The sequence below is a fragment of the Myotis yumanensis genome, unplaced genomic scaffold, assembly GCF_028538775.1.
Source record: "Myotis yumanensis isolate MYYU_CA2020_CCGP unplaced genomic scaffold, mMyoYum1.0.hap1 SCAF_4, whole genome shotgun sequence".
Classification (NCBI taxonomy): domain Eukaryota; kingdom Metazoa; phylum Chordata; class Mammalia; order Chiroptera; family Vespertilionidae; genus Myotis; species Myotis yumanensis.
The window spans coordinates 429,754-457,523 of NW_027223755.1; the positions used below are offsets into that span (position 1 = coordinate 429,754).

At 41.8% G+C, this 27,770-nt stretch overlaps 1 protein-coding gene across 3 annotated transcripts in view; it reads right to left on the minus strand.

Annotated features, from left to right (window-relative positions):
* Window positions 1-2,263: 2,263 nt before the first annotated feature.
* Window positions 2,264-27,770, minus strand: part of GPBP1 (GC-rich promoter binding protein 1) — a 49,329-nt gene continuing 23,822 nt past the window's right edge. Inside the window, exons 4-13 of one of the 3 annotated variants that reach the window (XM_070411717.1) lie at window positions 23,803-23,926; window positions 23,450-23,670; window positions 19,900-19,966; window positions 18,816-18,875; window positions 13,367-13,551; window positions 11,937-12,077; window positions 9,977-10,144; window positions 9,127-9,314; window positions 4,859-4,961; window positions 2,264-3,178 (exon numbers count right to left, since the gene is read on the minus strand). In XM_070411717.1, coding sequence (XP_070267818.1) covers window positions 3,020-3,178; window positions 4,859-4,961; window positions 9,127-9,314; window positions 9,977-10,144; window positions 11,937-12,077; window positions 13,367-13,551; window positions 18,816-18,875; window positions 19,900-19,966; window positions 23,450-23,670; window positions 23,803-23,926 — 1,416 coding nt within the window. In that variant the 3' untranslated portion in view covers window positions 2,264-3,019. The remainder of the gene's footprint in view (window positions 3,179-4,858; window positions 4,962-9,126; window positions 9,315-9,976; window positions 10,145-11,936; window positions 12,078-13,366; window positions 13,552-18,815; window positions 18,876-19,899; window positions 19,967-23,449; window positions 23,671-23,802; window positions 23,927-27,770) is intronic. The other 2 variants (XM_070411718.1, XM_070411719.1) reach the window with 2 other exon arrangements.

Genomic DNA, 27,770 nt, shown 5'->3' on the forward strand with positions numbered 1-27,770 from the left:
CCTTTCGGTGGCCACCGAACCAGGAGTGACCGGGGTCTGTGGACAGCAGCTGGGACAGGACATGGAGCCGTTGCTGGGCCCAGCCCCGGAGGCTGCCTGTGGCCGGGCGTCCTCAGCGTTTGCTTTCCTAAGCTCGAGGCAGGTACAGGCCGAGCTGGGTTTGCTTCCGTGGCCACAGGCATCAGAGCCAGGCACTCCGAGGCCTCCCCGTCAACTAGCACCGGGCCCAGGCAGGAGGCCACAGGCACAGGGAGAGGCAGGTGGGAGGGGAGAGCGCGGGCGGCCTCCTGCACACCCTCTACTGGGGATCGAGCCAGCAACAAGGGCCTGTGCCCTGGCCGGGAATCAAACCCGGGAGCCCACGCTCTAGCCACTGAGCCCACCAGCGGGCACACGTGTGCCTCTTCTAGGCCAGGTGTCTAAACTCTGCCGCGAGTGCATTCTGATCAAGGCCTTTCTGAAGCCTGTGAGCAGGTCAAAGCAAGTGGTTCCGGACACGCCCTCAGCCCTTCACTGTCCAGACGGGCACGGGTCCCAAGACCAACAACACACACCGTCACAGGTGCTCCCCGAACTCGTTAGGGTCCAGGCCCGTCAACACCCTGAATTCTAACTGTTCTAGAAGTCTGACGCCATCCAACCTGACTACTGGTAACACTTCGTTTGTTTCAACGTTAACAAATATTTTTGAAAATAAAAATTATCCTATTAATAAACACAAAATACAATTTTTGAAATGCTACTTCAAACCCATTCCTGTGAGTTTTGCTCACACATTCCATGCTCCCAAACAACACTGGGGGGAGGGGAGGTATTGTAAGAGGGAAGGATGGGGGGCCACACCAGACGCTTTTGGGGTGAGACACGTTCACTACCTGGCGGCCGTGTTTCACAGGCCAACGCTTGCCAAGCTACATGCCTTCAATGTGTATTTATGTTCATTTGTACCTTGATAAAGTGGTATTTTAAAAAAACTTGCCGCAAAAAGCTGAATTTAAAGTAAATGGCCCCTCAGGCCTCCGTGGCCGGAGGTCAGCGTTTCCACACGAGGTCCCCGTGCTTGTGGCCATCCTCCTCTCGAACCCGGTCCAGACCCTGCCGCCCACTCCTGAGACGGCCTTAGACTCGTGGCTCTGCCACCCTGCCCCTCCGCCCGCGGGAACGGGACCTCGAGTGGGCCTTTAAGGCGGACACGGCCGGGCCCCGTGCTGACCCGCACCTGTGAGCGCCTGGCCACAGCCCGGCACCACGCTCAGCATCTGCGAACTGCTGAGAGGGGATTAGGGCAAAAAGCCCTGAATTTAAGGCAGCGTGCCAGAAACGAAAAGTGACAAAATCTCCTCTGAAAGCCATTTAGAAAACACAATAGGTACATGTTAAATGGAAGCCGTGTTCTCGGGTCCCTTTTGTGTCAGCAAATACCGTCTGCGTCTGGGAGGTTTCATTAACCCACTAACCCAAAAGTGCGAGCCGAGCGCAGACACTCGGTGCCGCCTGAGGCTGACGGAGCCGCAGCAGCCACAGCCCCGCGCGGCCAGCACTGCGAGGGGATGGGCTGGCGGTGGCATGTGTGACACACGGGCCTATTCCGAAAAGAGAACTGCAATGACTTTAATACTTTGTGACTCATCCTCCCACGTTCTGTGGGATGAAACCGTGTTGTTTGAACACCCTCATCACCACCACTCAGCGTGACAAATAATCTGGCTTCTGGTAAAAACTGAGGAGTCTAGCAGGAGATATATGTATTCGAGCGAGTGGAAAGGGAGAGAGACAGAGAAAACATCGATGTCGGAGAGACACGGACTGGTTATCGAGGCAGGATACTGAGGTGGAAACAGCAGAAACACAGAAGTCTTCTGAAAACGCAATTTCAAAAAAGGAAGACCCTGAGGATGAGCTCAATCTGACATGAAACCTGGAACGTTTTTGCTGTGAGGCGGCGGTCCTACGATGAGGATATACTTACGCATGAGCGAGGGGAGGGACGCGAACACAGAAATGTGAGCAAACAAGAGAGAAAACATCAAAACACAAACATCCTCTCCCAGCCAGCAGGGGAACAGAAATGACTCTGAAATCGATGTGCCGATGAAAACACAGTGGTTCACAGGCATTAGACGCGTGAAGCCGCTGGTAAGAAAGGCTGTTTCCCAACCTCTTGCCCTAAACTCGGAAAACGGCCGCCGCCTCGAACGAAGCAGCTGCCAGGACGAGCAGGGCGCTGTGTGCAGACCAACCCGGGACACCACAGAGCACGACAAGGTTCTGAAAATCCAGTTTATTTCCACGTTGGGGACAGATCCAGTCAGCGATCAGTTTTTCTGCTCATGTAATAATTTATCAAAATAAGTTTTCCCACAACAACTCTTTCCATCAACTCTGAAAAGCCTGGTCTGACAACATCCCCAAATAAAGCTCTTGAAAACCACGTCTTAAAATTTGGAAGAAAGTGTGGCGAGTCTTTCCTGTAAGGTACGGAACTACACATGGCTACAGAGCAGCGTATGCTTTAGGTGATAGGACGACAGCGGAGCCCGGGAGTGGATGTCGAGTGCGCTTTGCTCCAGTTTAGCCGACATGCTATTGTCTTTGGGGCGGGGCGCACACAGTGGGTTGAGGATTTCCATTGTACGAAGAGAGGCTCTGCAAGCAAACAGTGTAAGCTGCCTTTTTTCTTAAGACCCGGACATTTTAAGACAGAAGCTTTGCAAAACATTACACAATTTTTATTATTAAATGAGAACATCTCATCTGTTACATCGTCACATTGCTAGTCAGAGAGAGAAATGCTGTGGTGATGCAGAGTCCACGCTGGTCCACCACAGGCCTCATTTCTACAACATCCATGTACAAAGAAAGAATGTTCAACACAGCCCAACACAACATTCTTGGTTTTCTTCATACCGAAGTCCCCCAAAAACTCCTCTAACGGGCGTTCACTACAGAAGTTATGGTTCTTCACCGACACTCCACCCGCCGCACGGGGACGGCCCACGCAGCCGCGAGGTGCTGGGCCTCACACGTCGTCGTCGTCGGACGTGTCGCTGCTGCTCGTCTCCGTGTCGTCGTTCTCAATCGTGGGGTGGAAAGTGCTGCTTTTCCAGGGTCCAAACTTGAAGTCACAGATCAGGCCATTTTTCAAAATACCATTTTTCCTCAGACCATTCTTCTGCAACTAAAATGCCAAAAATAACAAATTAAATAAACTGTGCTCCCGGAGTTACTATCAAGTTAAGAACTGTGTGAAAGCCCTGGCTGGTGTGGCTCAGTGGATAGAGCACTGGCCTGCGGACTGAAAGGTCCCGGGTTCGATTTCGGTCAAGGCACCTACCCGTGTTGCAGGCTCAATCCCCAGTAGGGGGTGTGCAGGGAGCAGCCGATCCATGATTCTCTCTCATCACTGATGTTTCTCTCTCTCTCTCTCTGCCTCTCCCTTCCTCTCTGAAATCAATAAAAATGTATTTTTTTTAAAAAAGAAGAGAGTAATAATTAAATGTAACCATGAATACAATAAAGTTAAAACTGAAGTCCACAGAGGACGACATTGTTTCTGGAAAACTAGTTTAATACAGCAAAGTGACTGATCCAACTGGTCTAACAAAAGATCTCCTAGGAATGAGCCCCTGCTTTGGGAGCACGGCGCTCACTGTCGACCACACCACCGAGGAGGGGACTAACCCGTGTGGAGCCAGCAGCCCCTCGGCTCCAGAGGCGGCTGTACTGCCCTGACCACCTGGCTGCGCGCACGCCCCCGTCTGCCTCGCTCACACTTTGTGGAACAAAAAGAGTACGAACAATTCGGGTGTGCGGTGTTCAATAGGAGGCACACAAAAAGGAAGGCACACAAGAACAAGGAATAAAATAGAGCCCGCCCCTTGCTTAACCACAGAGATTAAGAAACTCGAAAAACTTAGTTTCTATTTCTGAAAATAAGAAATTAGAGCTAATTAGGTCACCTATGGGGCTTGGGAAGGGGTTGTCCCAGATTAGAAACTTTTTAAAGATACAAAGTTAAATTAATAACAAAAACAGTAATAACGAACAACAATAATAATGTACATTCTATTAACTTCAGTCTTTTCCCTTTCTTTCATAAAAACGTTTGACACTGGTAATTTTCATCAGAATCTCTAAGCACACCTTTTATAGACCACGTCAGCTATGTAGTAAGTCACTCGGGAATGTTTGCAGTACCACCTTCCAGAGGGAGAACTGAAGACAGGGGGACGGTGAGACCGGGGGGGTAGCTATACAGCTATACCCAGTCACGCACCCACGGCAGGATGCTCTCCAAAAGGCCCCATGAGGTGATGTCAGTGTTGTGTAAACATCAGCGTGTACCGCACACACCTGAATGGTGCAGCCTTCTACACACCGAGGCCTATTGCTGCTTGGTGAGCAGTAGCCCACTGGCTGCATTTACCACTCGGTGCATCTGCTGGAAGGCTTTGCTTTGAATTTGAAGAAAGGCATGATGAGAATTGCACCAGGCACCAATAGCATAAGGCAGTAGTTTCAAGGATTGTATAATATTGCCTGACCAAGATAATTGGTTGTGAAATCTTGTGATGACCAGGATGGGCAGACACAACCCTACTGATAACAAAATAATTAACTGATAAAAACGTTGTGCCCACTGGGTTGGAGAGCAATGGAATGTCACATCTCTGTTCTGATCTGATGACAAAGACATGGCTCTGCGAGTATTTATACTGATGGCCCATAATGTGACACCCAATAAACTCCTGAAGAAACCTGTGCGACACCCCCCCATCCTCCAAACATATTTTTAAACCCATTGTTTTGACTAAGAAAAGGCCATCGGAAGTGAACGTGGCTGACTCAGGCCTCCTACCTGCTCACTGATGGCCTGGAACTCCCTCATCTCATCCTCAGTCAGGGGAGCGCACGCCTCGTCGTTCTCACCGTCTTCTTGCCAGCCCATCTCCTTCAGCAGTCTGGGGAGGCAGGAAGGCAGTGAACTTAGGCCGCACCCAAGTAGGGTAGTTCCATTTATGTCACGTGACAGAAACGTTCGCCATTATACAGAGTCCTCAAAATGCTAGTGCACTAAAAGAGGGCCTGAGTTTATGCTTCGGACGTCTTCCTGAACGTGAACAGACAGACGCGATGAAGCCCAATAAAACACCTTGGACAATGAGACCAGAATGAACTGCTTGATTTCTGGGTCAGAGGCTGGAAATCTGCAAAAGGCGCTCCAGTCTAGAAACTTCCAATCTGCTACATTCGTGCACCAAAAGTAAAAGCATTTCGTACCCGTCTGCTCTACCACCGCCACAATCATTCTATTCTAGCTCATCGCTAGGTTTGCTGCTTCAAAAAGAAAAGACTGGGCTACCTCGCCCTGATTTGCACTTTATAGTTAATTTGCCCACTGATACCCCCCCTTGTGCGTGCCAGTCCTCCTCCCTCCTCGGCACCTAACCACCGTGAAACGGCATGAGGCTCTGTAACAACAGAAACAGGGCTGTCTGTCCTAGAAGCTCCCCTCCAGGATCTGAGCACAATGACTAAGGCGGTTCTTCTCTTTTCCTTCCAGTTTTTAAAGAGAAGGCCTTCATCTGAGGCGCGTCGAGCGAGAAAAGACCAGCGTGACCCCACCCCCCCCTCTAGCTGGCAAACACAGACACGCCGCCAGAGCCGTGCACCTGGCTCGGGGACTTCAATGTTTCTTTTCCCAGATGGACATGTTTTACACGGACCTGACTGTACTTTGTAAGAAATTCATCCTATGTCTTAAGTATCTGTTACTCCTAATTACACCTGTCATCTCTCAACTGGAGCCTGCAACAAATTAGCTAAGCTGTAGACTTGTATGCCTTTTTAAACAACCTCAGAGAATATCGGTGTCAGATTCTAAATAAAATTGAACACGAGACCTGTGTTTTACAGATAAAGAATTAAGATTACATAAGTCAAACATCTTGCCTACTTGATAGCAGAGAAGGAAACAGAGATCTGGTGTTTTGCCTCCTCAGCTACTACATATGGCCTCTGGACCAAAAGGTCACAGTCATAACTAACTATTTCTCTGTTCCTTTTCACCACTAACATCTCCTTCCAATGCACTGTCTTCACCTCTAACCTCTCCTCCATCCCGATGCCACCCAGTCCAGAGTCTGTAGATCAGACACTCTCACTGCTTTTCCTAGATCTCCACGTTCCCTGTTTCCCTGTGAGAACCTGAACAATGCAGATGGAACAAATTATTTCCATGTCACAAAAGTCCAGATTCCTAACTGCCCATTTTCTCCTCTGTGCCCTTATTCCCAGACTGTAATTGATAACTATTTCTGGAATAGCTTTCAAAACAAATGATTTTGAAAGAACGAACAAACAAAAAATAGTAATAACCTTGTGTCCGCCCACAATTAGAAATCTATGTTAAAAGTCATCTCTAATCCCATGAAGGACTCCATCCTCTTGTCAAGCTATTCCACCCACAGCCCTGAAACAAGCGAGGTCCGCACTCACCCACACACCCTTCTCCCATGAGAACCGCACCCTTGCCGTGCCCACGTCTCACCCTTCAGCACAGTGCACAGCGCAGACAGAAACCCTGGCCCTGCTGTGCGCTCATTCGTGTAGCGAAGCTACGCACACAGTGAGCCAGGTGCCAGACACAGTACTGAGCAAAATGGACAAAGTTTCTATGCTCATGGAGCTTAGGTTTCGTTGAAATTAAAAAATAAATTTTTAAAAGTTATCCTACAGTAGGTATAGCCCAGTTCCCTACTGCCCTGGAATTCAATCAAGGCGAACTGGCATTAAACCAAAAAAAGTCAAGTCAATTGGGCTTTAACGAGTATCACCTTACACTGAGCCTGGTCCCAGAGGATGTAAGAATTTTCACTGGAAAAACAATTCAGTTTATACAAAGCAATTATAGTTACATAAATAGAAAATGTAAGTGCATAAATTATCTTTTCATTGCCAGTGATTCCCAAAGTGGGCGCTACCGCCCCCCCGGTGGGCGCTGCAGTGATCCAGGGGGGGCGGTGATGGCCACAGGTGCATTTGGGGGCGATGAGTAACTGCTATTAACATTAAAAAAAAATTAATTTCCAGGGGCTGAGTAATATTTTTTCTGGAAAGGGGGCGGTAGGCCAAATAAGTTTGGGAACCACTGCTTTAGCCGTTATAATGCTTCAGTTATTAAAAAGGAATTGAGGCCAAAATACTTAAGAATTCTATCTAGTGTTGAAAAAGTGCACACATATGTCTGGAACAAAGCCTTTAAAAATGAAAACTGTAGAATGAATAGGAATCTGATCAATCCTAAGTACAACAGAGGCGGAGAGTTTGGTGCCATAATATCTCCCTTCATGGTGGTGTGTATTTCTGTACCGATCTAATAAAATCTAAGCTTCAATGAAAGTTTGCTTCATTCATAACAAATGCACAAGCAAAGCCAAGAGCCTCAACTCCTTCCTGCAGTGATGCCGAGTCGCTGGCTTATTCCCAGACCATAGGAAGGGTGAGCCACTTCTGCCAATACCTGCTCTTACTTATAAGCCACAGGGGAAACCACCACAGTCTACTCTAGACTGAACACACCTCAATTCTGAGACTCATCACTGACGAGGTCACTGTTTAGAAGATGCTTAAGACGATAATGATAAAAGCAGAGAGTGCTCTTGGACGTTTACAATAAAAAATAAATCAGATCTTAGGACAATGAATGAATATCCACATGGGAAAGGATGAATCGAGAACCCCACTTCACAACACACACAAGACATGCAGAAGCAATAAAAAAAAAAGAATTAGAAAGTGACTTCATGAAAATTATGTTTTTTTATTTAAAAATGCACCATTTAGAAACTGAAAAGACAAATCAGAGTAGAAAAAAATCTGTAAATCTATAATTATAAAAGCGTAACATGCTACCGTAATAAGACCTGACGTCCTTCCAGATGAAGCGGGGGCTGCAGCCGGGGGAAGGAAGGCCCACTCTTGCACGAATTTCATGCATCTGGACTCTAGTTATACTAGTATATATAAGAAACTTATATCCAAAATATATAAATAACTCTTACACCCATAAGACAAATAATGCAATTTAACAATGGATAAAGAATTTCAACAAATATTTCTCCCATGAAGGTATACAAATGGCTAATAAGTACACATAAAAAAAAAAAACGCTCAACGCTGTTAGTCATTATGCAATGCACATTAAAAAACACAAAAGAGCCCTAGCCAATGTGGCTCAGTGGACAGAGCACTGGCCTGAGAACTGAATGATTCTCTCTCATCAGTGATGTTTCTCTCTCCCCCCCCCTTCCTCTCTGAAATATGTGTACACACACACACACACACACACACACACACACACAAGATGATCACTTCATATCCATTAGAATGGCTATGATCAAAAAGACAGACGGTCTCAAGTGTCCCTGAGATCCTGGAGAAACTGGCATCTTCCCACGATGCTGATGAGAATGTCAAGTGTGCATTCGAACGCGTGGAAAGAGTTTGGCAGTTTCTCAAAATGTAAGCACGGTCCCAGCAATTCCACTCCTAGGCGTCTACCCAAAAGAAATAAACACAAGCTCATACAGAACTGTGCACAGGGATGCTCACAGCAGCATGATTCACAAAACGCGCAAGTACCAACAGCCCAATCCCATCAGCCCATGAACAGTAGAGCCGCACAGGGTAGTGGAGGCAACAAGAGGGGCAAAGAAGTGACAGGTGCTGTCGTGTCTGTGGGCCTAGAAACATGCTGAGAGAAAGAAGCCAGACATAAAGGACAAGGTTTTAGGACCCCACTTATATGAAATACGCTGCAAAGGCAGGTCTACAGATACAGGAAGTGGACTGGGCTGCCTACGACAGAGAAAAGGAGGAGCAACTACTGCAGATGAGCTCGGGGTTCCTTTGGGTGCAATGGAAATTGTCTGAAACTAGATTCTGACAACAACTGCACAACTTCAAATAGACTAAAAAAATCAGTGAACTGTACTTTTAAAACGTGTGAAATGTATGGCATATAAACTATATCTCAATAAGACTGTTAAAAAATGAATCACAGCATTTCTATAATATCAAAATCCTGAATATAAAAAATACAGAGAAGTAAAAATAAATACTAACCTGTGTTCTGCCTCAAGGGAACTTGAAAGAACATCCGTCTGTGGGAAGGTTGAGGACCGGATGATCTGTGGGGAAATGACCGAGGCATTGCCATTCTCCTGTGGAATTTCGTTTTCATCAAAGTTCCGGTTTATATCTCTGTCTTGGTGAGTACTATTGCTGTTATGCAAATTAAATGAGTCTTCATCCTGAATTTTAGGGAGTTAAAAAAGAATGGGTTAGAGAATACTGTTGTTAAAAACTTTAATAGGTCCCAGTTCTCTTACATTGATAATATATAAATGTAATACTTATAATCATTAAATTTAGAAGACATTCTCATTAAGATAAAATCTGATGGCCTGGCCAGTAAGGCTCAGTGGTTGAGCATCGACCCAGAAACCAAGAGGTTGCTGGTTCAATTCCTGGCCAGGGCACATGCCCTGGTTGCAGCTCAATCCCCAGTAAGGGGTAGGCCAGAGGCAGCGATGACCATTCTCTTATCACTGATTTTTCTCTCTCTCCCTCCCTCTCCCTTATATCAATTAAAATATGTAAATATTTAAAACACACACACACACACACACACACACACACACACACACACAAACTAAGCTATGATGGATACACACAGCTTATTAACTAATATTTACATTTTTCAACAAAGGCAAAAGCCCAAAGGATGAAAGTAGGCAACATGGGGAAAACAAAAAGACATATTTGAACAGGAATTTTTCAATTTTATTTTTGCACAGGAACTTCGGATGAGAGAAATGTACTTTAGAAAAAAAAGTCGTTGAAGTCGATGCAAGGGTCCTCACTGGCATTTGCCCAGATATTTCAACAACCCATTATTCAAACCAAGAGTCACCTTCTCGGAGCCAGCATGGCTTCCATCCTCATGCTCCTCCTCCACTCTGTCCCGTTTCAGCGCTTTCAGAAACTCGCTCTTCTTATCAGTGCGCATTCGTGTCAGCTTGGTCAGACGAGGCTGCTGATTAAGTTTGTCAACAGGTGAAGAGGAATTGGAGCGATTACACTAAGAAAAAAATTCAGAAATATTGATAAATATGTAGACAGAGAACTAATGTCAATGTCAAGTTCAAAACACCCACAACTTCCTCTTTCACCTTCATCCACAATACAAAACTGATGCTAAGGTCTATGTCAAAGACTTTCCTCTAGCCCCATGTTTTAGCTACCCCATTAGATGAGTAAACAAAAGAATTTTCTCAAAAAAAAAAAAAAAAGGAAAAATTTTCTTATTCCAGAAACAATTAAGGTCTGATAACACAAAGAACTATGACTCGAAGTTAGGAGTTTAAATACTATTTTATAAAACTTTAAAAAACCCTGAAATTGTTTAGGCCTGACCGGTTTGGCTCAGTGGATAGAGTGTCAGCCTGTGGACTGAAGGGTCCCGGGTTCGATTCCGGTCAAGGGCATGTACCTTGGTTGCGGGCACATCCCGAGTAGGGGCTGTGCAGGAGGCAGCTGATCAGTGTTTCTCTCTCATCGATGTTTCTAACTCTCTGTCCCCCTCCCTTCCTCTCTGTAAAAAAAAAAAATCAATAAAATATTTTTTTTAATTAAAATTAAAATTAAAGCCGAAACCGGTTTGGCTCAGTGGATGGAGCGTCGGCCTGTGGACTGAAGGGTCCCGGGTTCGATTCCGGTCGGGGGCGTGTACCTGGGTTGCGGGCACATCCCCAGTTGGGAGGTGTACAGGAGGCAGCTGATCGATGTTTCTCTCTCATCGATGTTTCTGACTCTCTATCTCTCTCCCTTCCTCTCTGTAAAAAAATCAATAAAATATATTAAAAAAAAAAAAAAAATTAAAAAACCCTGAAATTGTTTAAAGCGTTTCTACAATACATAGAAAAGCAGGGTTTTATGCTATCTCCCACAGTGCTAAGCTTCAAGGTCTAGTAACAGCTCCAATAAGATCTATTTGCATGTATTTACATGCAGGCACACACAGGGTTTTATCGGGTAGGATTTCACCAGGGGAAATTTGGATGAGCAGGGGGGAAGAGGAGAAGAATCATGTACTGACATCCTTTTTCCTTCAGTGTTTTGTTTTGACAGTGGGTTACAGTAGAAAACAGAACGTTAGAACTCTGTATCAGATTCTTCACCACAGAAATAAACCGTAACGCTTAACTGTTGGCAAAAGGTCTGTAAGACTGTAATGAATCTCAGCCACAACCAACCAGCTGACACGCTGGTCCTTCCACCGACACTCTGAAGGTCTACGATGGAGAACCAGTGCACGAGGAGTGCTCCCACCCAGCGCCATTTCAAGTCTAAGGACAGAGTCACAAGTGTCTTCTGACCCTAAACTGGTCAGAAAACTCCCTGGTATTGAAGTTTCAGAACCTGGTCAAATGACACAGAAATACTTAGCTTAGCAGGCATCTCACGCCAGTGCAATAATGTGCATTTTCCCCTCACCCTCCCTCGGTCCCCTAAGTGTTAGCACTAATAAAGCTTCCATCAGCCCCTAAAGATGTTATCATACAAATCCTCGATTTCCGTGAAGGTTCAGATATCATATGCATAGCATAACTTTATCAAAAATGTCTAAACTGTCATTTTCCTAATTCTTAATTAGTCTTTCTGGTTGCTGGGTATATGGGTATTATTTTGTCTACATTTTGGGTTTTTGAAAATTTTCATTAAAACTCATTCCTACTTAATGTTCAAAAAGTGTCAGCAAGTAGAGGAGAAATCTCTCAATAAAGTTTTGTAAAAGAACTTGTGGGTATTTCTGTTAATGAAACTCGTGATTACAACGTTACATCCCTCAGAAATAATTGCAAATGTCATACCTCTTTCACTGTCGTTGTTGATGGACTAAAATTCTTGGCTGTTGATTTAAAAGCATTGAAGTTGCCAACACCGTATGTAGACTCATGAGAGAAAGAAGTCCCAGCTTTATTTTCCTTAGTTTGGCTTTTCCATTGTGTAGGCTAAAGAAACACACACAAACATTAATATATATAAAAATAAAGATTACACAGAAGAGAGGAAAAGTGAACAATATAAAATAAAGGTGACTACATGAGGCTCACAAAGCAAATATTTTTGTATTAGTCTAATCATTACCACATGATCCTCTTGCATCTTTTTCTATAAATAAAATCAAAGTGTGGTATTCAAATAAAAACATCTAATGACATTGCAATTTTTTTCAGTTTTATAAACCTAAAATGAGATTTCTTTTACCTATTGTCAAGAAACCACTAGTGGGAGTTTCAAAAACCTAAGACAGTACACCAAGAAAACAGCATTATATATTATTAAGCAAATATATCATAGGTCAGTGATGGCGAACCTATGACACGCGTGTCAGAGGTGACACACGAACTCATTTTTTTGGTTGATTTTTCTTTGTTAAATGGCATTTAAATATCCTATCTAATAATAGACAAACAGGGTAACTGACCGTACCTTCACTACGCCTCCCACTGGCTAATCAGCGAGATATGCAAATTAACCGCCAACAAAGATGGCGGTTAATTTGCATATGTAGGCTCCAAGCAGCGGAGCAAAGACTGAAGGCGCAAAGACTGAAGGCGAGCCAGAGCCGCAAAGATGGAAGGCGGAAGGCGGCTCCGGCCGGAGCGAAGGCCTGGGTCCCGGGTGCCAGAGGAAAACCGGTGCCGGCAGCCAGGAGAAGGGAAGGCCTATTGCACGAATCTCTTCGTTCAACAGGCCTCTAGTATAAAATAAATATCAAAAATATAAGTCTCTGCACTGGGGGGTAAGGGAGGGCAGGGGATTGTCAAGGGCGGGGGGGGGGGGGGACGCATATGTAATACCCTTTGTAATACTTTTAGCAAAAAATAAATAAAAATTAAAAAAAATAAATAAATATATATATATATATATATATATATATATATATATATATGTCTCTGTCTTACTATGGTTGCAAAGATCAAAAAATTTCTCTATGTGACACGGCACCAGAGTTAAGTTAGGGTTTTTCAAAATGCTGACACGCTGAGCTCAAAAGGTTCGCCATCACTGTCATAGATGCATCTAGCAAAACAAGTTTTACAGATTTCATTTACTACTAAAACCAGAAAACACACACGACAAACACACGCCATTTAAAGAATTAAAATTAGTGACACACAAGTCAGTTCCCAACAAAACAATCCAATAATTCAGTGTAGATTTTCTAACACTATTTTCCCAAAATAATTCCACTGATATCAACTGAAACTTGTCGTGGTTACCCTGTGGAGCTTACTTTTGTGGGCGGAGCAGCAGGCTTAGGGACCAGGCCTTTATAAACACTGGGGCCAGTCCCATTCTTCACTGGCTGCGACGGGGGAGCCCCTCCGGCGGGGAACCCGGACAGCTGCAAGTCCTTGGCAGTGCCTTTCTTAATGACCAGCATCCTGGGAGCTCTAGGTGTAGGGTTCGGAGGGTATTCTGCATAGACAAAGCATGAGCAGGAATTACAGTTTAAATTTAACATAAAATTAAACCACCAAAAGAATAGCATACTCTAAGCTTGGATTGTATTTTAAAAATAACAGCTGCTTCCTGGGTGAAGTAAGCTAAATAAGTATAAGCTATCCTCCTGCATAAGAAATATAGCTAAACATAACTGAACAAATCATGGAAGAACTGAGCAACGTCAAGTAATACAGACAATGAATTCAGCTAGACAGTGGCCTGGAGATGTTAGCTATCACCAAACCAAGATTAGCTCCCAATATATTTTTATTTTCATCCTAATGGCCCTTAAGACTTGAAATATAAAGTATATTTTCTGCTATTCCATTTTGAAAAGAGAATTTTCCTAATCCTTTTCATTCTCACTCATTGCCTCTATTTCTACTTGAGTTATGACTGATGAAAGAGTTCTGTTTTGACACACCAACCAATTCAAATATTTATTGACCACTACACTGAAGGCATTTATGAGGTGCAGGGTAACTGACTCAATCCTACTTCTGAGGCAGTACTAGGAATAACACCTGCTAACTAAAAGCTTTCTCAAGACCACAGCAGTCACTAAAACATGAAAAACTACTCTTAGAGTTTGATGGATGTATAATCACACAGGTGTTACCTGTGAGCGTGTTCCCAATTATTGCAATGAGTATTTCTGAAGACATCAGTTTCAGAGTTAAAGAGTTCAGAATAAAAGAGTTAACTCAAAGAAAGAAATCCAAGGAATTCTAAATTAAGGGTAGCTAGTGTTGCGTATGAAGAGAGACAGGATCCTGTGGTGCAGTGCGTGGCAGAGATGTTTTATGCTGATGCTCCACCTCAAACAACCAAACCCAACTTCCTCCGGGGCCATCTCAGAAACTGAGCTAAACAAGGCCCCTGGGGACATGGGGAGACTCTCCAATCACCTGAGGCTTCAAATTCTCCTTCCAGGTGAAGTGCTGAAGCTGCTGGATTCAGACCATATCCACTGACACCTGCGCCTTTTCCATTTCCTTTGTCAATTGGTAAACTGTATGAAAACTACCCAAATTATGTATTCTTTCACTTTTCATTAACTTATTGGGGGACACTGGTTAATAGGATCACATACGCTTCAGGGGTACTTTCTTATGATACATGGTCTGTATATTGCCTGTGTGCCCACCACCCAAAATCAAACCATCGCCAGTCACCATGGACTTGGCCCCTTTTACCCCCAGGACCCTCCCACCCCCTCCCTGTGGTGATGGCCCTGATGCTGTCTGTGCCTGAGTCTCAGCTTCATACCCCACATGAGTGCAATGGCATGGTTCTTACTCTTGATTATTCTTTTAAAGAGAGTGTCTGTGTTGATGACAGGCTCTAACACTGACCTAAGAGTTAGAAAGTGAGTGACCTTAGAGAATGACTCGTTAATCACATGGCTCATTGCATCAAGCTCATTAGCAGGTGCTCTCATTCAAATTTAAGTTCAAGGCATCTGAAGGCAAACATGACTGAATTTTCATATGTTAGCTCCCTGTCATCCTCAGAAACAACTGTAATCTATCAATAACTAATTTTCAATATCCTTTTATTATCCTGTTATTCATGCACCCAATATCTGTGAATATAATAATTACTTTTATTCCTTCCATACAAAGTCAATGGTGGGAGAAGTAACTCAGTTCTTTGGAAGAAAGATGAAAAATAAAATACTGCTGCATCGCCCTAGCTGGTTTGGCTTGGTGGTTAGGGCTTTCGGACTGAAGGGTCAAGGGCATGTACCTCAGTTGCAGGCGCCAAGCTCGGCCCCAGTAGAGGAGTGTGTGGGGGAAGCGACCAATCGGTGTTCCTTTCTCTCCTCTACCCCTGCTCTCTCTCTCCCCGTCCCTTCCACTCCCTAAAAGACTAAATGAGAAAATTTGGGTGAGGAAGATAAAGTCACATGTAATACAAAGCAAATTGGCCATATGCTTAATTTCTCATCCTTTCTTTCACTATACTCTCTACATAGCTGCCATATAAAATTACCGGTTAGCTAAAATTTTTGTTTCAATCACTTATTACTTTATTCTTTGATGTATCTCTTAAATTTTTTTTCTTTTTGGTCTCTTATTAATCTTCTAGAATCTCCCTGGTTTATTAGATTTGGACAGCATAACTAGCTAACTTTTATTAAACACCTATTACATGACCAAGGATTTTACATAGTAGACGGACATTAATGCTTTTCTCATGAGGATGATTGTGATCATCCTCATCTAACACATGACAAAATTCACTCCGAGAGATTAAGTACAATCTTCCAAAGTCTAAACAACCAATACGTACAAGACCTAATGTTAGGGCCCAGGTCCATCTCATCCCAAAGCCAATGGACTTTCCACGGCACTGCACTACTGGAGAGCATGGCACTGCTGGCCAGATGCTTCAAAATGTTTACCTCTCCCAACGAAAAACACCAGGACCGAGTCTACACCGAGTTGCCAGAATAAGAGGCTTGGAAGTGGGCACTGCCCCAGTGACATGAGGGCCCACCCCTGCCTTCACCATCACACTGATGCCACTTTTAACTGAGTTCCTCATTACCTTGACTCAAGAAAAGAAACAACTTTATTCTTTTTTTTTCTGTTAATCCTCACCCTGAGGACATCTTTCCATTGATTTTCAGGGAGAGTGGAAGGGAGCGGGAGAGACAGAGAAAACCATGATGTGAAAGAGATACATCGATTGGTTGCCTCCTGCACGTGGGGCCAGGGATGAAGCCTGCAACCGAGGTATGTATCCTTGACCGGAATCAAACCCAGGACCCTCCAGTCCACAGGCCAATACTCTATCCACTGAGCCAAACCGGCTAGGGTGAAAAGAAACAACTTTATGTGTGAACAAAAGCATACAGCCAAGTGAAAGGTAAAACAATAACTGAATTAAGGCTTCACACTAACTTGGGGAAGAACTGAGTCACATAAGACATGATATACAAATATTAAGCTCAAAGAATCTGTACCACAGCAATGAAAAGAAATTACTATTGTGAACACGTTTTTTTAAATCCTCACCCGAGGATATGTTTTTATTTTTTAGAGAGAGGGGAAGGGAGAAAGAAACATTGATGTGAGAGAGAAACACTGAAATTGGTTGCGACCCTTATGAGCCCCAGCAGGGCATGGAACCTGTAACCTAGATATCTGCTCTGACCAGGAATTGAACCCACAACCACATGGTGTACGGGACGACGCTCCAACCAAGGGAGCCAGGCAGGGTATTGTGAACACCATTTTACTAAATAACCTGTTAAGATTATTTTTATAGAGACTGATGCTGTTTGAATTTTTTAATTTAATGAACAAATCTGTCTTGTTTTGCAACAGTGTGAGAGTGTTAATCAAATGAGTTTAACTCACTTATAATTTATGTCAATAGCGGGGCATGGCCCTTTTCCTTTAACAAAGTCCCCTGTTACTCATATGAAGGACAGGCTTAAAGAAATACACTTCTAAAATAAAAACAATTTCCACGTTGAATTAAGTGATACTTCTCTGACCAAATAAAATTTACTGTGGCACGTTGTCCAATCAAACCCCCTTACTTTTCTTTTCTCAACCTTGAACCTTGGAATAATGTTAACTGTTTCCATAGAAGGAGGACATCGGGGAAAGTGAAGTCATTTCAATACATAATTTACCCATAGAATGCTTTTACAAAGACATTTGATACAGATTATTCCCTTCTCTTAACCCTGCTTACAAAGTTCCTTAAAAAAAAAAAACCAACAGAGCTTTTCAACATGATCTAACTTATTTGATGGAATCATGTCTGTATGCTTGTGGTTACTATCATTGGAATTCTCTAGAAAACGTCCCATCTTTAAAAACTAGTCACCAATTTGCTTTGATTTTAAAAGCTAAACAAAATTCTTAAAAATGAACCTTGATGCTCTCCAGCAGTATATCAAGTATGAGCAAAAATCAGGTAAGTTCATCATCAAGTTATAAAGGAATAGACACAAATACGAATGCTGAGTTGAAACAAGTCTAAGTTTTAAGTTGATTACTAATGACACGCTTTCATGATTCAGTTTCTTAAGCACTGCATGTTTGTTAGGCTCTGCCAATAATATATTGCTGACATGTTGTGTGGTCACAAAAATAGCCAGTAGGAGTCCTGAAAACACAAAAACCAGTTTCTAATTATGTCTCAAATTGCATACAAACCATAATAAACCTATCATTTTATCTCTTCTCACCCCCCAAACAAAATCACACACCTAAATTATTTTAAAATTCCCACAGGCACACTAAAACACCCTGAATCTTCGGTTTAGTTTCCCAGTATTAAGGAATGGAAATAAGACTGGTCTAGGGAGCATTAACCCTGTGCACCAGCAACAGCGGCCCTGGCTAAGGTCAAGGGTACGAGCTGCATGGTGTTCCCAGTAAATCCAATTAACTTCTAAGTAGAACCAAGCTTATGTAACTACATTTTAAATGGCTTAATTACTTTCCCAAAAGGTCTTTTTAAAATTGAGATATATGTTTAGACTCTTGCAATATTTGATCTATAAAAAAATAATTTCAGGGACAAAATGATTTATTTTTAATAGGCATTTCATTTCCATTATTAAATTTTTACTTACCTGGAAGGAAGCACTAGAAAAGGTTCAACTGAAGTCTTTCCTAAATTCTCATGTCTTCCTCAGGAACATAATCGCTATTTTAAATGTTGCAATGGGTCAAACAGTATTTGGGAACCCGGGGGAAGTGAGAAAGGAATGATAAAGTGCCATACAATGAAAGTTTCATTGTATTCCTATGGGAAGTACTGGGAATTTACCAATTAGCCAAGCCACAATTAACCATTGTTTTCTAATGCAGACACACTTCTCAGTTTACCTAAGACACAGTAAAGAGTACATCTTCCTTTTAAACATCTTTCAACTAGTGCTCAAAATGCTTATTACACCAACCCTGAAATAGTAGACCCAAAATCCTTATATTAACACACTGTATTCTCAATATTTTCAAAGATGTATTTGCCTTTAAATCATTTCTTCTAAACTTATTAAATTAACAAAGGATCAATACCAATAGTATCTATAGGTAATTTTATATGACAAATGCTCGCTGACATTCTTGACTTTTTATGTACTTTCATTCTAATCAAATCCAAATCATTCCTAATTCCTTAGAGAATCTATTTAACACCTTCCAGGTGATTCTATATTCTTATGCAATCAGCTGTTCCCAGAAAAACTGAATAATAAGGAAACATACCTAAGAGAGGAGCTTGGGAGATTGTTTTGGTTGGGTATGTGTGTGTCTGGGCGTGTAGGCCTGGGGAGAGTGGTAGAAATACTAATTTGCAATACAGAAAAAACAATGCCATTCACATGGTTCTCACAAAAGTGTCCGACCACCCCCACCCCCACCCTCAAAAACCCTTAAATCAATCTGGAGATCAAAAGAAACAAAATAATTCCCCAGAGTATCACCCCATAAATACAATAAAGAACAGCACAGGAAGTGGCAAAGTTTAAAATAATGCCTTTATTGTTAGGACTAGTATGCTGCCATAGCCACAATCCTTGTTTTGATAAGTTGTTGATTTTCAGTAGAAACATACAAATGAACGTGTACAAGTTCCAAAGTGAATACACCACCTTTGAATTTGGTATCAAATAATAATTTATTTTTCAGATATCAAATCTTTATATTATAAATTTTTCCATTATTTTAAACTTCACTTGAATCTTTAAAATGCTGTCTAATTTATACTAAGTGCAGTTTAAATCTTTTGTAAGATGCTATCAAATTAAACTCTAAGCAGTTTTAAAGAAAACGGAATTACCAGAAAAACTGTCATTAAGCTTTGACAATCAAAAAGCAAATAATTTCAAACACAGACTAGTTCCATAGGCAAATTTATACATATTTAATACTCTATGTGTAACCATTTTCATAGGTATGATTAGAAGTATGTATCTTCCCAGTTAAATAAGTTTTCAACTTTAAAAAACTAAAAATTAATTTAAAACTAAATCTTTTCTTTAGATGATGATTGGGGTACTCTCAAAATGACATCCATTCATTACATTAACTTATGACCATTTTTTAAAAATTCATGTGAGTATACTTAATGGTACAAACATGGGCAAATCAATCACTTCGACTCAAAACCTTCTTTTATCTCCAATATCTTGTTTTTAAAAGCTAAGTGCCACCCTTTCGTAGCTAAGCACATCAAAACATATTTAAAAGAAAAGGTTTAATTCTGACCTATTTATTTTTAAAAACACAGAAAAGTAAAACCTACAAATAACAGTTTATACCCCTCAAAGATAAATAAAAAATTACTTACCCCATACACCTGCAGCTAAAGACTTATTTTGATTTGGTTCTCTCTCATATTCAGGATTTAAAGACGGCTGAAAGAAAGTTGGAATGAAAACAACACAAAAAATGTTTAACCTCTCACATTTAAAAAAAATAAATCCTTTTAAAAGTAACCTCAAAATCATACTGAAAAACGTGACATAATTATCTCAACGATTACAGAGTAATTATAATCATAGCCCTAACTTTCAACTTAGTCTGCTCATTATTAAAATGGTTACTATCTATCCTCCCTCCTAGCACTAGAAAACAAGGAAAATGTCTTTAAATATTTCCCTCATGCCCAAATGCATCAGAGCAAAGTGTCAAAACAACCACCACCAACACAAGAGAATTAGTCTCTGCATCAATCTGAGAGAGACCCTTTCTCAGCATAAGGTCAAGAGCAGGGAAGAGGAAATCAAGCTGTCCCCAATTCTTGTTTTCATTACTGGGTGCTTTAGTGAGAAACTCGTTCTCAAAGCAAAGTGTAAATTCTTTTTTTTTTTTTAAATATATTTTATTGATTTTTTACAGAGAAGAAGGGAGAGGGATAGAGAGTTAGAAACATCGATGAGAGAGATCGATTAGCTGCCTCCTGCACGCCCCCCAGTGGGGATGTGCCCGAAACCCAGGTACATGCCCTTGACCGGAATCGAACCTGGGACCCCTCAGTCCGCAGGCCGACGCTCCATCCACTGAGCCAAACCGGTTCGGCCAAAGTGCAAATTATTATTTTAACAAGTGATGCTCATAATATTAAAAAGAAATGGAGCCCGAGCTGGTGTGGCTCAGTGGACAGAGCATCACCCTGCGGACTGAAGGGTCCCAGGTTCGATTCCAGTCAAGGGCACATGACCTGCTTGCAGGCTCGATCCCCAGTAGGGGGCGTGCAAAAGGCAGCCAATCAATGATTCTCATCATTGATGTTTCTATCTCTCTCCCTCTCCCTTCCTCTCTAAAATCATTAAAAATATATTTTAGCCCTAACCGGTTTGGCTCAGTGGATAGAGCATCGGCCTGCAGACTCAAGGGTCCCGGGTTCGATTCCAGTCAAGGGCATGTACCTTGGTTGCGGGCACATACCCAGTGGGGAGTGTGCAGGAGGCAGCTGATCGATGTTTCTTTCTCATCGATGTTTCTGACTCTCTATCCTTATCCCTTCTTCTATGTAGAAAACCAATAAACTATATTTAAAAAAATAAAATAAACATATTTTTAAAAAAGAAATGGAGTTGAGCACTGAATGTGTGCTCTAAAGCTAATCTTAGTAGATATGTTTACCAACTAAAGTCCTAAATTTCCATTAGTTATATCAGATATGGTCCAAATTATCCAGCAACACAGCCTGCCATGCCATAAAGGTGCTTAACAGGTGTCGGGAAAAAAATGAATCCTCTACTGACATTACCAAAAGCTCCAAAGGGCACGCACGCAAACCAGTGCATTCCCTGATACAAACTCAAGGACTGGTGGCAGCTACAGGCGCTTTTCCAGGACTGCTCTAGTATGAGAGAGAGCAGATTACGGTCTGTATGCCAGGCCTGGGGTTGTAAGGCTGGTGCCGGCCGTCTTGGAGGTGGGGGTGGGGTATAATAGTAACGAGTGCCTGCTGTGTGTCAGGCTCTGTTTATGAAGTGACTGACTTACACCACTCATTAACCCTCACAACACTACGAGAGCACACGATGATCATTTCTGGTTTGTTTAGATGATAAAAATTCCATTTCATAGTGACTATCGAGTGGATAAAATGGGCCACAGAAACGGGAAGGCACAGTGATTCCAAGGTTACCAGATCACAGGACCTACGCCTAATTCTTGTCCTTCTCTTGCCCTCACCACTTCCTTGACCTCAATCCAATCTGTCATATTCTTTCACTTCCACCCTCCCCCAAACCATCATCAAACTACATCTCAAACCATGTATCTTCGCCTGTCACAGCTCCCACCCAGTCAAGCTGTTTCCTCCTGATCAACTCCCGCCGGCCACTTCCTAACTGGTCTCTGCTCTCACCGTAACCCATTCAAGGTCTAACTACTGGAACTGTCTTCAAATCAACTAAAACCAACTCACAGGACTTCTCCAAAGAGGCTGCCTGGTGCATTTGTAATTAAACTAAAATGTTCTATGTTACAGGCAAGAGTCCTACTCAATTAAAACCCCTTCCTCTCTCTTTACTGGGACCTAACACTACTCTTTACCAGCTCTTCCCCATCCTACCAGTCGTAACAAAGCTCACTCCTCCAAGTCCCAGCTTAAGACACTTCCCTGCAGAAACCTCTTCTGATCTGCTAAAGCAGAGTAGCCAATCACTTCCTGTCTAAATTCTCTGCAAAATACTAATTATTTTTTCTTTTTATGGTCCTAAAATCCCAAAAAGAATATAAACTCACTAACAGTAAAGGACCTTGCCTATCTTATTCACCTATGTATTCTGAAGACCAAGAACAGTTAGGACTCAGAACCACTCGAATGCTGAATGAAGAATGAACATATACACAAAAAAAAATTACCGGAATGAATCACAAGAACTAGATAAGAGTGTACACTAGGTCAATTTTTATGTAACTTGAAACATAGTGTTTAGATAAGCCAGCCACATGGTGAGATTTACCAATAGGAAAAATTAAGAAAATTCTGTTTTTAATTAGTTCATACTTATTTTTAGTAGTAACCGACCTAGGCTAACAATTAGTTTTCCTTTCCTGACCACAAAGAAACTTCTGAGTAGAGAACGTAGCTGAAAGAAAGGAGAGCTATCCTGGGATTCATAGAGTCATACATAAGTAATCAAGTGTAAGAGAGGCAATCTAAGGAAAACGTACTGGTAAAATAGTCTTTTCCAAAAATGTAACAGCTTTCTAAAAATAGTATTATGATGCACTTGCAAACAGGCCACTAGAACTCAGCATTATTTCTGAGGGAAATTGTTTAAATTTCTATAGGGAACCTGACTGGCATGGCTCAGTGGTTGAGCGTCGACCTATGAACAAGGAGGTCACGGTTCATCCCTAGTCAGGGCACATGCCCGGGATGCAGGCTCGATCCCCAGCAGGGAGCGTGCAGGAGGAAGCCAATCCATGATTCTCTCTCATCATTGATGTTTCTCTCTCTCCCTCTCCTTTCTTGTCTGAAATGAATAAAAATATATTTTTTAATATATTTTATTGACTTTTTACAGAGAGGAAGGGAGAGGGATAGAGAGTCAGAAACATCGGTCAGCTGCCTCCTGCACACACCCCACTGGGGATGTGCCCGCAACCAAGGCACATGCCCACTACCAGAATTGAACCTGGGACCCTTCAGTCCGCAGGCTGACGCTAATAAAAATATATTTAAAGTAAACAGGTTTCTATAAGGAATAAAATGACAAATTTATCAAAAGTTTTTAAAGACCACATGGTGAGTAGGACACAGAAGGAGGGCGGGAAGGAAAGCTGTGAACTGGACCTGTGTTCTCAGTAGAAAATGGGCGTGTGCTACAACAGCACTTGCAAAAACCACATATGCACTAAAATGACAAGATACTTACAAAATCCTCAGCCTCAAACTGTTTGCGCTCTCTCCTGTCTTCCTTCCTCCCTGGCTCACTGTCAGGGGTGTTGTCGTGCAGTCCTTGGCCTTTTCCAGAATGGAAAATGCTGCTCCGAGAACGGGCATTCCCGCCATGGTATCCCCCGCGATGATTTATGTTTTCAGTGCCATTTCTCCCATGCGTACGCCATCCATTTTTTTCTTTCCTTCCAAAGTTACCTTTTTAGATAATGGTAAAGTATTACAAATTCAAAGATGGTTATACTTAAAGTCTGAATGACAATCAAAACGTTCCTAAAATAATATGAAAAAAAGTTTTCTTAAATTCTATCATTCCTTAGCAAATTTTACCTCCACTGGGACGTCCAATACCAGAATCAAAGCCGTCTGAAGAGTTGTGTCGCCGACGACTCACATCATAACGATTTTCTGTCCATGAAAAGTGTTCAGAATGCTTCTCAAAATTCAATGAGGACTGAAACAAATTATAAGCATATAGGTAAACATATATATAAAACCTAAATACAACTTTAAAAACTAATACTCTCTGGCTTTATTTCCAAGAATTTTAAACAGTTAGAAAATGTTGTAGTTATTTCAATGTTTGGTAACTTGTAAGATGGACCCATTGTGGGTCTCCTTTCTTCTACCTCGTGAAAACAGGAACCCACTCCGAACGAGTTTGGCCACTACCTCTACTCACCCCAACATTTGAAAGGTAAAATGGTATAAAGAGAACGAGGCAAAATATGGGTTTTATAACAAAATGTAATACTCTGTATCATATAGTACTTGATTCAAATAGTTCAAGGTTTTCTTCAATATTGACAATTATGGCAATTAAAGCTACAGTTCTATTTTAAGTGCTGTCCTCTTTCCCCAAAACAAATGTTCAAAAAAATTATCAAAAGAATATATAAAAATGATTTTAAAAAATTAGAAGTGTATAAAACAACTATTTACAAAAGCTGCTGGTTTTTCCCACTACCAACTGATTAATCTCCATTAAAACTTGGAACTGTTTTGAATGCTCTGACCACTTCTCTGGGTTGTTTTAGGTGACGATTTCCTCCAGGACAGGGAGGGGAGCTCCTCGGTTGCAATGGTAATCCCCTACCTATCCCCAACGTGGTCCCCCTCTCTCACATGGCCCCATGGGACTTCCTGGTGCCAGCTGCCCTGTACCTCAGGCCTCGTGCTGTCTGCTATGCCCTGAAAGACAAAGTCCTTGACTATCTCCTGTCTTCTGCGGGCATCCTGGGTGCGGGTTCAGTCTTGTGGGAGGCAACCGATCAACGTTTCTCTCTCTCTCTCTCTCTCTCTCTCTCTCTCTCCCCCCTCCCTTCCTCTCTCTAAAATCAATAAAAACCTATTTGAAAAATAAATAAAATAGCAACAAGTACTATAATGCACTTGCATACATCTAGCCAAATACATGTAAGACTAAAAAAAAAACTATGTAAAACTATAAGACATTTAAAATGACATATATATACACGCATACAAATATATATGTGTATATTTCTTAAACCAATATGAAAACAAAGCAACCCAAAAGAAATAATAAAGAATGTGAACAGCCCTAGTGAGTTTGGCTCAGTGGATAGTGTGGGCCCACAGACTAAAGAGTCCCAGTTCTATTCCAATCAAGAACACATACCTGGGTTGTAGGCTCAATCCCTGGCCCTGCTCAGGGTGTGTGCGGGAGGCAACCAATGGATGTGTCTCTCACAACCAACATTTCTCTCTCCGTCTCTCCCTCTCCCTTCCACTCTATCTAAAAATCAATGGAAAGGTATCCTCGAATGAAGATTAAAAAAAAAAAAAAAAAAGGACTGTGAATAAGCAATTCACAGAAATGTAATCTAATGTCAAAGAACAATGAAAATGCATTTTATAGCCAAGACTGGCAAAAATGTTCACTCTGATACTGTGACAAAATTTTGGCAGGAAGCCCTAACCGGTTTGGCTCAGTGGATAGAGCGTCGGCCTACAGACTGAAAGGTCCCAGGATGGCAATATCTAATCAAGTCTCAGCAATTTTTCTTTTAACTACAGGTTAGAGCCTTGTTACTAGAAGTTTGGTCCACGGACAAGCAAAATCAACATCACTCTAAAGAGTTTAGAACTAGGGTCCTACCCTGAAACCTACTCTAATCAGAACCTGCATTTAAGAAAACCCCAGGGCCATCTTATCGCACATGATTAGAGCTTAAGGAGCTCTGGCCTAGGCCATTCTTACCCACGCACAAGGAAACATTACAAGAACACTCAGTGCAGGGCTCTGAGCCACAAGGTAGAGACCACCTGAACTGAATGGACAGATGGAAGGTGGCAGAGGCACAAGGCAGAGCACTAGACAGTTTTCTATGATTACCCTAAATCTGCAGGTATCAACGTGGGAAAAACCTCAAAGGCAGGATTAATGCAAAAGCAAGATGCAGACATGTAAATGAATCATTTATATAAAAACATGAAACATGCAAAACAATACTATTTATTAACATTCACATAGCGAATAGTGATTAAAGAACATGCATTGGGACTACCTGTGGGGGAGAAAATGAAGACTTTTAAAACAAGTGTTATAGAGAAGTAAGCTGGACTTCAACTATACACAATGTTTTATTTCCCAAAGATCAAGCTAATATGGCAAAATATTAAGATATGAGTATTGTCGGTGCTTAAGTGTTCACTCAATTCTCTCTACACTTCTCCGTACATTTAAATATTTCACTAAAAACCTTCTACATTTTTAAAGAATTACCAAGACAAATTGTAGAAAAATATGTGCCATATTAATGGCAAGCAAATCCCACAATATGAAAAGCTATTACAAATCATTAAGAAATGGACTGCATTAACAAAGTTCTTAGAAATTTTTCCTAGCCCTAACCGGTTTGGCTCAGTGGATAGAGCGTCAGCCTGCGGACTGAAAGGTCCCAGGTTCGATTCCAGCCAAGGGCATGTACCTTGGTTGCGGGCACATCCCCAGTAGGAGGTTTGCAGGAGGCAGCTGATCAATGTTTCTCTCTCATCGATGTTTCTGACTCTCTGTCCCTCTCCTTTCCTCTCTGTGAAAAATCAGTAAAATATATTTTAAAAAAAAAAAGAAATTTTTCCTAACACAAAAATATGCTCAATAAAGTACCATTTTTCACCCAATTTCACAAAGACTTAAAAATGTGAAAACATCCAGCATCACCAAAATTAAAAAAAAGAAACCAGCCCCCTTGTAATATTTTGATGGGATTATAAATTGGTGCAATTTTCCCAGAGTAGTTAGGCACTATCTACCAAATATAAAAACATTCTGATTCAGTGACTCTACTGCTAGGAATTTACTCTACAAATATATTCCTGCAATTTAGTCCATTAATAAGTACTCATTAAATAATCCATGCAGATCCACTCAATACAAGATTATATCCACTGAAGAGTTAGGTCCCCGTGTACTGACTATAGAAAGATATTGGAGATGCCATCCTTGAGGGGGAAGAAAAAAAGCAATCTTATTTGTTTACTAAAACCAGGATAAAAATATATTCTAGTGCGTGAATAAAAGCATCCTGGGCCCTAACTGGTTTGGCTCAGTGGATAGAGCGTCGGCCTGCGGACTGAAAGGTCCCAGGTTCGATTCCAGTCAAGGGCATGTACCTTGGTTGCGAGCACATCCCCAGTGGGGAGTGTGCAGGAGGCAGCTGGTCGATGTTTCTCTCTCATCAATGTTTCTAACTCTCTATCCCTCTCCCTTCCTCTCTGTAAAAAATCAATAAAATATTTTTTTTTTTTAAATAAAAGCATCCTGGTATTTCATTTCTAAAAATTAGTCTACTACCTAATAATCAAGAAAAGAAAGTTATTAAACTGATAACATTTAAAGTCAGATACACATGGATTCCTGTCCTAGCTCAAGAACTTTGGAACAGGTTACTCATCTCTCTCAACCTGTGCTCTCATCTGTAAATGAGGAGAAAACCGGAGTATCTACCGCTTACGATTTTTGTCATAGAAAGTATTTTACACAGTGATTGGTATGTAGTAATGCCTCAAGAAACATTAGATGATACAATGAACAAGGGAGAGACCGTCTCTCTCTCTCTTGCACATTTTCATTCTTTTTCTGGATTCCTTAGAATATCTGAGTCAGTTACAAAAAACTGTACATAGTAAACAGGAAGTTTGAATACTATACAAACTCTGATACTTTGAATAAACTCAGCTACCAGTCTGACTGGATTTTCTGATCCTCTGTTGGCCTAAAGTTTAAATAGCACATATTTTTCATGCAGGCTCACATTGCTAACACCACTGACAAG